Raw genomic sequence first — 14,316 nt, forward strand, 5'->3', positions numbered from 1 at the left:
ACATGCAAGAGAAACTATGTGGTGTATTTATAAAACATAAAAATTTATTAAAAAATGAAATAGCAAAAAGACTGAATGCTGATGAAAATTCCCTAAGAAAATGGCAAAATCAAAAGCTCAAACACATCAGATAATAATTGTCAAATTTCTGGTTTGGTACAGGCATTTTCTTATATAAACAATGATGTATTAATCCGGGTTTGAATTTACAGGCATTTTCCTATGTAGAAAATAGTGGATTGAACCTGTAAGATTTGTAATGTATGATAAGTGCAGGCAAAGAAATGAAAGTTATAGTTTTAGTTTGAGCGTCCAAGGCGCTTATCTGGATTTACCTTCATTATCAGGAAGCTCAAAAACTACAAATTTTGGAAGGAAAGATTATATGAAACCTGAAATCATGAGAAGATACAAAAAAAATGACCAACAGATGTGCTTCTATGAATAAAAATAAAGATGTTTTAGATCACATTTTTTAAAACTTGTCACTTCTAATACTTTTTAGACTATGGGCATCACAGTGAGTAAAGACAGAGAATTGTTTAAGAAGAAAATCAAAGAACTTAAAATAGCATTAGATAGAGAGAAGAAACAACTAGAGAAAGAAAGAAAGATAAAAGAAAAAGAACAAAAGAAACAAAGGAAGAAATAATGATAATTATACATTAGTGAAAGAACAATTATTTTGCATTTTTTAAACATAACATAGATTATATATTTGATTAAAAAAACAAATAATAGGAATGACTTTTCCAGAATTGATTTCTATGTGAAAATCAATCTGGTATAATGATAATTAATATTATAACACAGATCTTAACCAACATTTTGTAAATAGAGGTCATAATTCACTAGAAGGCAGTCAATGAATGCTGTGATGTTACATTATTTATGATTGGCTGGCCTTCAAGCATTAAATTCAGATGTATGACACCTTTTAATAGGTTCAATTCATTTGAAGTACTTTGTAACTACTGTTATTGACTAGACATTAGAATAAGGAAATTTTATATTTAAAATTACTAAATGAAGTAGTTATGTATGCAAATATTTTATATATTGTATAATTTATACAGCTTTGATTCCAAGAATCTAAACTTTCAATTTACATAATAAAAATAACAAATGCATAAGTTTTCATTATACAATGGAGCAATAAATTATATATGTTAAACTGTGATAGTTGTTTTTATAGCAAGATAAAAAAATCAAAGCATAGGACTGAAAAAATAGAATATTCTCACTTGATTTGACTTCTGCCACCAAATGTAACGTAAATGAAGAAATTGGTAATTTTACATATTAAAATTTCTGTCGTTTTATACAAAAAGAATTGAAAATCAAAACGCCAGTTGACACAATTTAAGAAAACAGATAGAATATAGAAATTATTTTTCTTCTTACAACATTCTCATTTTATCTCGTATTTGAAAATACACTTCCATATTCAAAACAATTATTCAAAAGTGCTGAAAAATTAATTGTCATCTAGGCCAATAATTTTTTCAGAGTTTGTAAAAGGGTATACTATTAAAATTACTTGTCAAAGTAAATAATGCTAAACTTGAAGGGAAAGAAATTTCAGATAAATAAGTCATTATATATATTCATTTAAACAAAAAATCATGTATCTGTATAGTTTGGTCATTTTTGTTGTTAATTGTGGCTTTATAGATTGGGACCAATTTCACCATCATTATATGGATTAATAAAAAGCATTTTTTGAAATGTAAGAACATTTTTAATTGGCTAGGCTAGAATGTAAGGTCATATTTCATTGGATAATGTCAATATTTATGACCACCATTTTAATTGTAAATGATGTATTCAAGTGCTGATTAATGTTATAGAACTATATTTTGTGAATTTAAGTTGTGTTCAAGAATTTACTGACTATGGAAAGAAAAATACACATTGCAATATCATGTTTAACAATTATTTTTGTTCAACTATTGGTTAAAGTTTTGTTTTTGTAAACTAAACAAACATAAAATTTCTTCCTAAAAATTTAACTTTAAAAAAAATTAAATTATTGAAAACTAATTGATTAAAACTATCTTTTTATTAGATATGTTTTTTTCTTTCCATGGACAGAATAATTCTTAATCTGTAATTTGTTCATTGAAGGCATTTGCAGAATTTTTCTGCAGGATTCTTGACATTATTTTTTAAATAGGTTGTTATTTTCTGATGTACTTACAAGACAGCATTGATTGTGGCTTTGGTCACAAATAAAAGATCAGACTTTAAATCAATAAAAAAAGAACATTCCTTTTAAAAACAAAAGTTTTTTTCTCTTTTCGAATCTTAGAAAATATTGGTAGCATCTTTTTTCCAGAAAAATTCTTACCAGAAGTTTTATTTTTGACATTGGGTTTGAGTCTTATATGGATGAATGTCCATTTAATGTGTGCTAAAGTGACTCAAGACATGTTGTAGAGGGTTTTTTAAAAGTCACTTCCTACCCTCCCCTATCCTTTTAAATGGAATAGTCCAAACCAATATGCAAAATATTTTGGTGCATTCTTTTTTGATAGTATCTAGATAAATAGATACTGAAACAGAAATTATTGATGATATATGTCACAAAATTGAAATAAACGAAAGAAGGAAATATTATGGTATAAGATATTGAATATTGTTTTTTTTTTTTTTTTTTATATTTATTGTATGATCTTTTATATGTGACCATTATGATTTGTAAAAAGGTTGTTGGTATAATTTTATAACTGTATGTAATTATAAAAATGAATCTGTATATTTTTTTCAAGTGCTAAACAAGTTGACACAAAAATTATGGTGCCTAGTGTAAAAACTTGCCATTTGAGGATAATGACTTGACCATAGTAATTTTAATGGTTCAAAATGAAAGATATTGAAAGTCGCAGACATGGCCTTGTCATGATTCTTTTTATAAGACTTTTTATGGAAATGTGCACCAGGACTGTTAATTTAAAATTATCAATGTTTTGACAAGGGTTTTTTTTTTAAGAAGAGAAAAAAGAGAACAAAGTTATATACTATTAGATGGTAAAATATTTATAATTCTTTTCTTCAACTGAACAAATTGTTTTTGACAATTTTCATGATCATGTTGAAAAAATACAAATGTCTCATTTTTCAAGCTTTCATGCAAATGTTGGTGCTTAATATAGAATAGGAGATATTTTGATATAGAGAGGTCACACATTATATATGTATATTATTGCACGTGTTGTAAAGATGTATACTTTTTGTTAATAAGTATTTGTCTACATGTATATATTATTCAAACATCGTATCAGTCATTATCATATTCATAACCATAATTTTTTCACAAATATATTTTTTGTCTTTCATTTTCTTATAGCATTGTTTTGTTACATGGATTTTTTCCCATTAAACAAAAAATGTTGCTATTTTTTTCAAGTCAGTTTGTATTTGTTTTTATTTTAGTTTGTTTTAAAAAAAAGCAATTATCTGTCTTCTATTGATAACTCATTCAGTTCCCTTTTTAAACTGGAACAGAGATATAACAAATATGAGATTAGATTTTGGATTGAAAAAATTGTGCCAGAAAATTGCAATAATTAATCCTGACATTTTATGAATTTTTCAATATGCATAAAGGGTAAATTCTCACAATTATTTCTTGATTTACAATACTGTCATATTTTCCAAGGTTAAATTGCAATATTACATACCTATCATAGTAAATCTGACTAGTGGCTTACAGTGCAGACTGCATATATCGTCCATTCAAATGCAAACAGTCTTTTTTCACATCAGTTGGGATAATTTCCTATCAAATTAGAACACTTTACTCTATTTCTGGATAACTATACAAACAATTTACTATCAACAGAGATTCCTTTATCATTCTATATAAATATGATAATTGCAGAATAATTATTAAAAGTGTCACTTGACGTTAAGGGAAAGCCTCATTTTGGAATTTTAAGATTTAGTATTGGGAAAATAGATCAATATATAAATATATATATATCATGTAGATAGTGATTATAGGAAGAAGTTCCTTTCAGGACCATTAGACGTTTATTTCGTTGTTTTATCTATCATAATTCACCAGCAACAGAATAAGAGTTTATGGACAAATTTGATATAGTTTACTTAAAAATGTCAATTATTGAAAAGAATTCTATTTGAACAAAACTAGTATGTTGATATTTTTCTTAAATATGATGTGTGATACAAAACTTTGATAACACACATCTTAATTTACAGATAAACATAAAATTTACTGAATGTAAATTAAATTTTCAAACTCATTTTCATTTTATAAGCTTATAATTTATATTTGATCAGGTAACATAATAAAGAAAAAACAATTCCATACCCATTTATGATTAAAATAAATCTGCACTTTCATTTATTTTCAAGTAATTTTTCCAAAACAAAAATATGCTTTTGTCTTTTTTTGGCTTCTAATCACAGCTTTTTGATATTTGTTTATTATTTAAATACTCTTTAATTTTTTAGACTTTTTACTTCTGCTTATAAAAAAATCATATATTTTTTCCTTTGTTGTAAACTTGTATTTTAGTTCCTGGTTTATTTCTACTTTCGTTATCTAATGGTCCATGAACAAGGAACTTTTCTTTCAGCAAGTAGCGAAAAGGAAATGTAGATTTCCTAAATTCACTGTTTTCTGTCTTTGCATTTCTAAACTGAGAATACTGGTAGTTAAATATATTTTTTTATATATTTAGATTATGTTTGAAATTAGAAAACAAATATTTATCTTAAAATCTTGTATAAAGAATGTTAAAAACTCATTGATGGAGACTTTGCACTGTGACCTATTCAAGCATTATTTGTTAGACTAGTGGGAAGATTTTGTTCATGAAAATTTCTTTTGACCTCTTTGAAAGAGGTATGATTACTAGAAGAGATTCAATTCAAATGATAAAATCCCCCAAAGGTAAGGGGTGGCAAATGGGTATATTTTCTTTCAATTCATATTTCTGTTCATATCAGACAACAGTTGATTAAATGGCCAGTGTTCGTATCTCATATCATTCAAACTTTTATAACAATAAAATCTATACTGGTTTTCTAATCTTTTTCCTATGAAGCACCAAAGGCAAACAAATTTAAGATATTTCTCAATAATTTGTGTAAAAGAGCTCGAGTTGAAGATGAATGTGATTTGACATGAAAACAAACTATCGTTGTAATTATATTTGTTAACTTTTTAATTTATTTTTTCTTTATAAAGCTGCTTTGATTAGTATATTATTTTGATGATAATCTTGCTTACTGATTTATTTATTATTTTTATATCTGCATATCATTTATACTTTTGATTTTACTTTAATTGAAACAGAGCTGGACCTCTTGACAAAATAAAACATAAATATTCATTAATATATAAATCTCACACTCATACCAAGTTTATCTGCTATACTCAACCTCTTTCACATCTAATGATTTCTTAAATCGATATTCCACTTAAAAGTAATGTATTCCAATTATCAATTTGTTTCATGATCTTCACTTGTTTTATCAAAAATTTAAAATAATTAAATAAAGAAGTCTAGACAAATGTTTGGTTCAGAGGAAAAAAAATAAAAAATAAAAATATTCATCATTAGCCGAAAAAATACCAAGATGAACATTTTGCATGGTGAGGCTTTTATTGAAGATTTATATTTTTACCTCATCTTGTTAAAAAAATCCAGTACTTCCCCTCTATTACTTTCAGACTTAAGTATGGGTGAAATATTTGCCAATGGCAACCCTTTTTCTCAATTTTTTATTTGTTTCCATCTAATTTCAGAATTCAGATGTTTGTGAAAGTATGGATGTTTTGATGTTGTAGAAGCTATCTTGTGACAAACATTTCCTCTGTTAATATGTCCAGTTCTAAAAAAATGTCAAATACTACATCATTAACATATCAAAAATATTGATTCTTTTTTTCTGAACTTTAAGAGATGATAAACTGTAGTAATAAAACTAAGGTAGTTTATGCAGCTTAAGTTTCATGTTGAATAAGCTTGTTGTCTTTGTACTAGATCACATATAAATAAATATACAATATTTGGTCAATGTCAGAAAAATATCAAATTTTTTGTATGAGGCTGACAAACTAGGGAAGGGTGAGGTTCTACCTAACTCTTTACACAAAAAATATTACATATTTTGATGTAACCTACAATTATCTTTTTTTGTGTGAGATATTTTGTCTCATTAGACTCACTGAATACTTCACAGAAACTTTTATATCTACGATCAGAGATCTTGATTTCATGAATATACAAAACTTATTCTTTTTGCAAAGTAAAGGTTTTTGAAAAGAGGGGTTTGGTCTCTCAAGACAGGTTTTTGCTATATGTAAGATTATAACTTATTATAAATGTGAATTTATATGTAAACAGTAAGAACATATGTTGTGTTTTATTTATATGTTGTAGATTTTAAAGGTTGTGTCCATATATATATATATATTTGCTTTTACATGTATTATATGTATATGTTGTACTTAAAAGGGGGGAGTGTAATGGAAATAAGGACAACAAACAATGCATAGCATTTACAAAGCATGTGAAGAGTGCATATGTATAAGAATTTATAATTAACTTTCATATAACTATCATGACAGATATACATTCAGTATGTTTTTGTATGGTCAAGCAGTTGTTTCAATTAGTAAAGGTTGTAGACTCAATTTTGAAGAACAAAAAACTAAATTTCCATATTTTATAATTTCTGAGTTCATATTTTTTTTTGTGTTCTGAGATGATTTATATTTTGTTGAAATAAGGGAAGTAACCCTTAACGATACTGGTACCTTGTTGAGATAAGGGAAGGGATTCAATAACCCTTAACACTACTGGTACCCTTATGTAACAGAAGGCTGATATTTTTATCTTTGATACTAACGTTCATGGTTTCAGGAATTTTTGCTTGTGTAAGTTTCCTGATGTTTTATATTTCCCTCTATCAATGCAATTGGCTGATTCAGAATCTAAAGGACTATGGGTTATTTCATTGTTTGTATACCAAAATAAAAATAAAATGACATCATTGGTTGAATTTCTATTGTTGAGAACGTTTTAAAACAATCACAATGTTTTTGGAAATATTACCCAGGATGCATTATATTTTGAAATGGTGAATTGAATTTTGTCATTCCTTTGACTACATAAGTTCATGATTTCCCCATTGAAAACAAAGCCAAACAAGCTTCAGATAGCCTCATATAAAATGAATCTACAAACTCTTTCATAGTTTTTTTTTTTAACAAGTTAGAGTAGGAATGAAATCAGAAATCTACAGAAAAATTCATTTAATAAGTATTCTATTTTATCATCATTTATAACCAATCTAGTGTAGACTCAAAAGAATCATGGTATGATGTTGAATACAGTAAATTCAGAAATTATTGCATGCATTTATAATTGCGATTTTTTCAGATTTAAATGCAATTTAAATTTTTACAATTTTGAAAAGAAAAAAAACTGTTTAATTCATATCAAATATTTCAAAATGCAAGTTTAAATTATTGCTTTTTCAACTCTGCCACATTTTTCTCAATAATAAAAACCTTGCTGTAATTTCTGAATTTACAGTAAAGCAAATACCATGTACACTATTGTAAGACAGTACAGTAGTCTGCTACCATACAAGTAGGAGGGGAACTATGAAGGTTACCTGTTGAAGGTTACCTGTCAAAGGTTAAATGTCAATGAATGTGACAGATTTAACAGTTTAATTATGTAGACTTGTTGATTTTTTCAAAGTTTTATTTTATATTATCTCTTTTTCATTTGAATCCCAGTTATATTTAGTTTGTACATTGACATATCTCCATGGTATAAAACATAACATTTCACATAAAATAAAGTCAGTATTTATAACACGTATTGTCTTATTTATTTATAATTATTAAACATGTGCCATTGTATGTACTGCTTTACATATATGTCCCTTTAGATGTTGCTTTTGTTTTGCCTATGCCATTGTAGAGTGGGCATTAAGTTTTACCCTTGACGGAGTCAAAAGCGAGACATAGGTATGCTGTTTCCAGCCTTTGGGCGATGGAGGGGTCAACAATGTATTAGTTTGTGATAAGGTCTAGTTTATGGGGAACCACTAGTGGTAAGTCAATGATATTTGGTATGCAGTTGTATTAATATTAGCACATCTTATTACCATGGAGATTATTTGGCCCCGCCCCTTCAGTTATGGTCTATTGACTTTGAAACTTTTGCTTAGTTTTCATGTATTAGCTTGTGATTGGGTCAGTTTATGGGAACCACTAGTAGTTAGTTGATGATAATTGGTTTGTAGTTGTATAAGTATTGGCATATGGTATCTCATTTTCATGGAGATTATATGGCCCCGCCCCCTCAGTCATGGTCAGATTGACTTTGAAATTTTGCATAGTTTTCATGTATTAGTTTGTGATTAGGTGAGTTTATTGGGAACTAGTGATAAGTAAATCATAATTGGTATGCAGTTCTATAAGCATTGGGATATTTAATTTCCATGGAGACTATTTGGCCCCGCCTCCTCAGTCAGTGTCTATTGACTTTGAAACTTTCCCTTAGTTTTCATGTATTAGTTTGTGATTAGGTCGGTTATGGGGAACCATCAGTTGTAGGTCAATGATATTTAGTATGCAGTTGTATTAGCATTGGCACAATTTTATTATCATGGAGATTGTTTGACCCCACTCCCTTAGTAATGGTTTATTGACTTTGAAATTTTGCTAAGTTTACATGTATTAGTTTGTGTCAAGGCTTGTTAAAAGGGAACTACTTATGATAAGTCAATGGTATTTGGTATGCAGTTGTATTAGTATTGGCACATCTCATTTCCATGGAAATTGTTTAGCATTGTACCTTCAGTCATGGTTCATTGACTTTGATTGTTTGCAATCTTACCTGTTAAAAGTGTTGCTATTGTAATTTCAACATTTGCATTATTGAAATTACAAAAAAAGCGAGACATGATATTTCTGTGATAACAGTTTATTTATGTAATTTCTTCATTAACAAAAAAATATTAGTCATTTCTTGTAATTTAATTCTAAATTCCATTTTAAACTAGCGTACATCATGGAAAAACATTAATGACTTCACAGTCACATGACATAATTATGTCTAAACAAAACACTGTCAGCCAATCAGAAGACACGTTACATCCACAATTAAATTATATATTGATAGAAAAGAACTTAATCTGGACTTGCGTTTTTTGTATTAATTTTGATTTATTTTATTTCCAACATTTAAAACATATACATGACACATACAATATAATGCATGTAAGATATATACAGTCATTTTTATTAATACATCATAATTTAGAATATTTCACTTTTTCTATTAGATAGGTCAAGAGAAAGAAGTTAAAAAAAATGAAAAATGAAAAATAAATAAAAAGATAATAATAATAATCAACAGATAGGAGTTGAATAATGAAGAAGAAGTAACAGAAAAAAAACCAAAAAAAAACGAAACAAACCTTTTGGGTTTTTGATATTCTTTTGAATCCTTTCATTTTAAGAAAACGAAGCTTGCCTTTTCTTCTTGCATCAGCGACTTTGATGTATTTTATCCAGTGTTGAAATGTTCATTTTCTGATAAGTTATGTTTATCAATCAGACTTTATTTCCTTATATCATTGATATAACTTGCATTAACAATCATGCATTTGAGTTTCATGTACCCTTAAGTTTTGCTACAATGACTTGAGGTTTTTATTGTCTCTTCTGTGATGAATGTTTTATAAAGTGCAACACAAAGGGAAAACAATCATGCATCAACTGACTCTACTATTTATATATACAGTGAAACCTTGCTAAACCGAACCTCTTCGGGACTTAAGATTTTATTCGGTTTTGGCCAATGTTCGGTTTTATCGAGTTCACAACGCATACAATTTGATATGACGGTGCTGAAGAACATGTTTATTTTTTACAGGTTTTCGGGATGCCCTATGTAACGAAGTTCTGGGTGTTTTTTGTCCATTTTCTTGGACCTCATTTCCATGAGTTAGTGTCTGTTTGAAAAAAAAAGATGTTTTTTTTTGGTCCTGTGAAATACTCATTTATTATGAGTACATGTAATAGAATAAAGTGAAACCTGGCTAAACCGATCCTCATCAGGACTTAATATTTTGTTCGGTTTTGATCGATGTTTGGTTTTATCAGGCTCACACTGCATACAATTTGATAGGTCGGTGCTTAACAACATGTTTGGTTTTGTTTACAGGTTTTCGGTTTATACAGGATTCGTTTAAGTCAGGTTTCACTACCTCCAATTGCAAATAATGTAAAAGAAAGGATAACTCATACCTTGTAAAAAAAAGTCGACACAAATAGTTTTTTTTCAAACGGTCTACATGAATATACCAATTGATTTGTTTTATTTACAACATATTTATTACATTTACAGGATGTTTTTCAACAGAAAACTGGCATTCCTAAGGTCATCATATTTTTATTGTTGTGGTTACACGCCATTATTCCGACAGCCCATTAGTCCGACATCCCATTGGTCCGACAACCCATTAGTCCGACAACCCAACAGTCCGACAACTCATTTCTCCGACATCCCAATACTGCGACAACCCATAAGTCCGACACTTATCAAGTCAAGTATCAAGGTATTAGGGTAAAATAATTTGCTTCTGTCTGTATTATTACGTTTATGTATTAATATATTTAAAAGAAATAACTCCGTATACATTACATAAGACTAAGGTAGTTCGAATACTTTCTATATACTCAATTCGAAACCTGAATTACTAGAGATCACAAAAACAATAGGACAAGGCTATCTGCAAAGTAATAACCATAAGCAGAATACAGAAGGAAAACTACCAAGGGCACTAAGAGAGAAGAAAGACCCAGAAAAAATTATAATTATAGACAACATAGAACAGCCAAACACAGCTATAGACAGTACAACAATTAGAAAAGAGTTAACAAAAATCAAAGCACTTGAAGATCAAATAGAAGAGGCGTATAGCCTACCAAAAGGGGGAATAGCTATCCACCTGAAAGACCAAAAAACAAGGGACAAAATCATTAAATCCTGGCCAATAAATACATCCGTATTTGGCGAAAAGTCTGTGGCACACAAACCAAGATCTATAAACCACGGAACAAACTCTTGTTACCTACATAATATTCCTGTCCATCTATCAGAAGAAAATCTATCATTAGATCTGTCACACCTATATAAAATAGGCAGTGTCTGCGCGTACCCGCATGCGGGTACGAATAGTCAAATTGCCAGTCTTGGCTGCGCGTACCCACATTCGATTTTCTATTAAAATGCCATCGGATCGGGAATGAAACGTGAAATATATACGGAAATTATCGATAATATAGGGATTTCGTGTAGAACGAGTGAAGAGTATGAAAAATAATATTTTCAAATTGTATTTATTAAATAATGATACATAATAAACATTGCAAAATTAAATGCACAATGATGGAAAATGAAACTGTACATTCCCTGTAAAAGAAAACATGATAGAAATTAATACTATTATAAAATTTAAATGAAAATTTTAAGAATAAAATTTTAATAATTCAAAAAAATACCCATATGATATTTTAAAATAATCTTTTAGTAAAATGTAAAACAGAAACTGAAATTTTAAAATATATAAAAATTCTAAAATTTAAGCTTGAGTTTATAAAAATTAAAGAAGCAAGTAATGCTATCAATTTAAACCAATTATAAAAGATTCGTGTAACTAATTAAGGTTTTGTCCATCTTTAGTTACGCCAAGTTTAATGTGGAAAGTACTGAAATTAGACATATCCTTAATATCACGAACGATTTACAATACAAAAACTATAAGTAATCGACATTATAAAACAACTTAAATGAAACGTGGCAAATTCGATTAAAAACTGCAATTTAAAACAAATACCTTGTATTAGGCCTTTTTCTTGTCGAATTTGTTTGGAATTGCTTCCCACCATGAATGCAGGAAAAATTTATTCTGTTGTACTTTAAATCTTCTTTAATTTTTGTGCTCCCGGTTCTTCTTTCTTTTCTCTGCGGCTTCTATAAATTCATATATACAATTGTATGAAATATATATGTGTATATTTATGAAAATTCTGAGTAGTTTTAATCAATTTATTCACTAATTGCAACAAATTCCGTATATATTTCACGTTTCATTCCCGATCCGACGGCATTTTATTATAAAACCAGATGTGGGTACGCGCAGCCTAGAACGGCAATTTGACTATTCGTACCCACATGCGGGTACGCGCAGACACTGCCAGATAAAAGAAGTGAAGAGAAAAAAGTACAGAGACACTGGGAAACTTATGCCAGTAGTAAAAGTAACCTTTACTGACCACGGGGAAGTTAAAAAAGCTATCACCTCAAAAGGATACTGCCACCCCGGCACAACAACATACTCTAAATTTCAAGCAGAACAACCTGTTAAAGTTGTTAGGTGCTACAATTGCAACAAATTTGGACACATTGGCAAGCGCTGTCTAAACATAGCTACCTGTTCAAACTGTGGGAAAGAAAACTGCAAGATTAAAGACTGCAAAAACATCCCGTGCTGCGTAAACTGTGGGAACATACACCAAGCAACATCAACAAAGTGCGAAAAATATCTTGAAATAATCAACAAGAGGAGACTTTACAGCATACTGAATACACAGAATGAAACTCCTCTTCCTGAATGCACAGGCCATTAGTACGGCCTATCAGCAACTTGTACATATTGTAAATAGTTATGATGTAGATATTGTTTGTTTAAATGAAACACACCAAGAAGAGAATAAAAAACTAACTTTTTTAGACTGGCAAGTGTTTGATAAACCACGTAAAGGAAGAAAAGGCGGGGGCGTGGCTATTTGCATCAACACTCACAAAACCAATTTCACAGTCACTAAATGCACAGACTTTGAAGACACAAACTATGAAAGTGTAGCAGCTACCATACACACAGATAACAACATCATATTCAATCTGCTAGTACCCTACATTCCACCAGAAGAAACAAAACAACTTGAAGAACTAACTACCAAAGTTCAAAAGGTACAACAAAACAACAAGCATGAACTGATTATAATGGGAGACCTTAATGCTAAAAGCTTAGAATGGAACAATGACAAGACAAACAAGGCAGGAGAAATAATTGAAAACTTCTTGACCAAAACAGACATGCTGTGCGTTAATGATGGCCAGCCTACAAGACGAAATACCAAAAGTGTCATTGACTTAGTCATTATAACACCCAGCACTATTAGTAAAGTGCACAACTGTTCAACACTAGTCCATGAAAACATACGATCTGACCATATATGTATACTAACAGAACTTGATGTATGCAAAAAGGAACAAAACAACTTAACAAAAAGGAAAGTATGGCAAATTAACAAAGTAGACTGGAATAAATGGAAAGAACAGGCAGAAAAGAACATGGAAGAAATGCTACTGAACAATCCAAGCAATGATAATGTAGATGAAGTATACCAATCACTTAAAGCGGCTATTGATAAAACGATGCAGGAAGTTATCTGCCAAAAAGAGATGAAAGAAAAAAAATCAACTAAACCTCCATGGTGGAATTATGATGTTAATCAGGCAAAGAAAAACTTAAACTATAAACAAAGGCAATATAGGAAGAGAAACATCCCACAAAATAAAGAAGCCCTTGTTACAGCAGAAGAAAAGTTTGAAAATGAGAAAGAAAAAGCTATGAATGATTGGAGTGAACACCTAGTAGACCAGATCAATACATCAAGAAACTCAAAAGAGGTATGGACAACTTATAAGAAATTGACCAAAAAGAAAGATTGCAATACCATCCTACCACTAATAGACCAAGACGACCCACCAGCCTTTTCAAATCAAGAAAAATGTAAAATTTTGCAAAAAACATTTTTTGAGGGTAAACATCTAAAGACCGATGAATTTGACGAAGAGTTCTACAAACAGACTCAAGAGTAATACAAAAGAATATGTGAATTAGAGAAAAGATTGACAAAAAGAGAACATAAATTGGACTATGAGGTTACCACGGATGAAGTTGAGGCAGCAATATACCTACTAGAAATAGGTAAATCGCCTGGAGCTGACGGCCACTTCCCAGAACTATTTAAGTTTGCCGGAGGAAACCTCATAGAAGCAATACGAACTATGGTGAACCTCACACTAAAACATGGCCGGCTACCACAGGAATGGAAGACAGCAAACATAAAATTCCTGAGGAAACAAGGAAAAACCAATTACTACTCACCATCATCATACCGACCAATAAGTCTAACCAGTGTCATGTGCAAAATTACTGAAAGAATTGTTCTTAACAGGCTGGCAG

General features: G+C 29.7%; 2 protein-coding genes across 8 annotated transcripts in view; both read left to right on the forward strand.

Moving 5' to 3' along the window:
- LOC139502446 (neurabin-1-like) overlaps positions 1 to 5,581 on the forward strand; it is a 54,629-nt gene extending 49,048 nt beyond the window's left edge. For all 7 annotated transcript variants that reach the window (XM_071291923.1, XM_071291926.1, XM_071291919.1 and 4 more), the window contains one exon: positions 506 to 5,581. In XM_071291923.1, the coding sequence (XP_071148024.1) occupies positions 506 to 652 (147 nt within the window). In that variant the 3' untranslated portion in view covers positions 653 to 5,581. The remainder of the gene's footprint in view (positions 1 to 505) is intronic.
- A 7,075-nt stretch (positions 5,582 to 12,656) lies between these two features.
- LOC139504105 (uncharacterized) lies at positions 12,657 to 13,949 on the forward strand. Its single transcript, XM_071294165.1, has one exon. It carries the CDS (start codon positions 12,657 to 12,659, stop codon positions 13,947 to 13,949), a length of 1,293 nt encoding a protein of 430 aa, XP_071150266.1.
- The last annotated feature ends 367 nt before the right edge of the window (positions 13,950 to 14,316 follow it).

Source organism: Mytilus edulis, chromosome 14 (assembly GCF_963676685.1).
Source record: "Mytilus edulis chromosome 14, xbMytEdul2.2, whole genome shotgun sequence".
Classification (NCBI taxonomy): Eukaryota; Metazoa; Mollusca; class Bivalvia; order Mytilida; family Mytilidae; genus Mytilus; species Mytilus edulis.

What these genes read in the sequence shown, in the direction of transcription:
- LOC139504105 (XM_071294165.1), top strand. Translation starts at nt 12,657, where the DNA reads ATGAAACTCCTCTTCCTGAATGCACAGGCCATTAGTACGGCCTATCAG.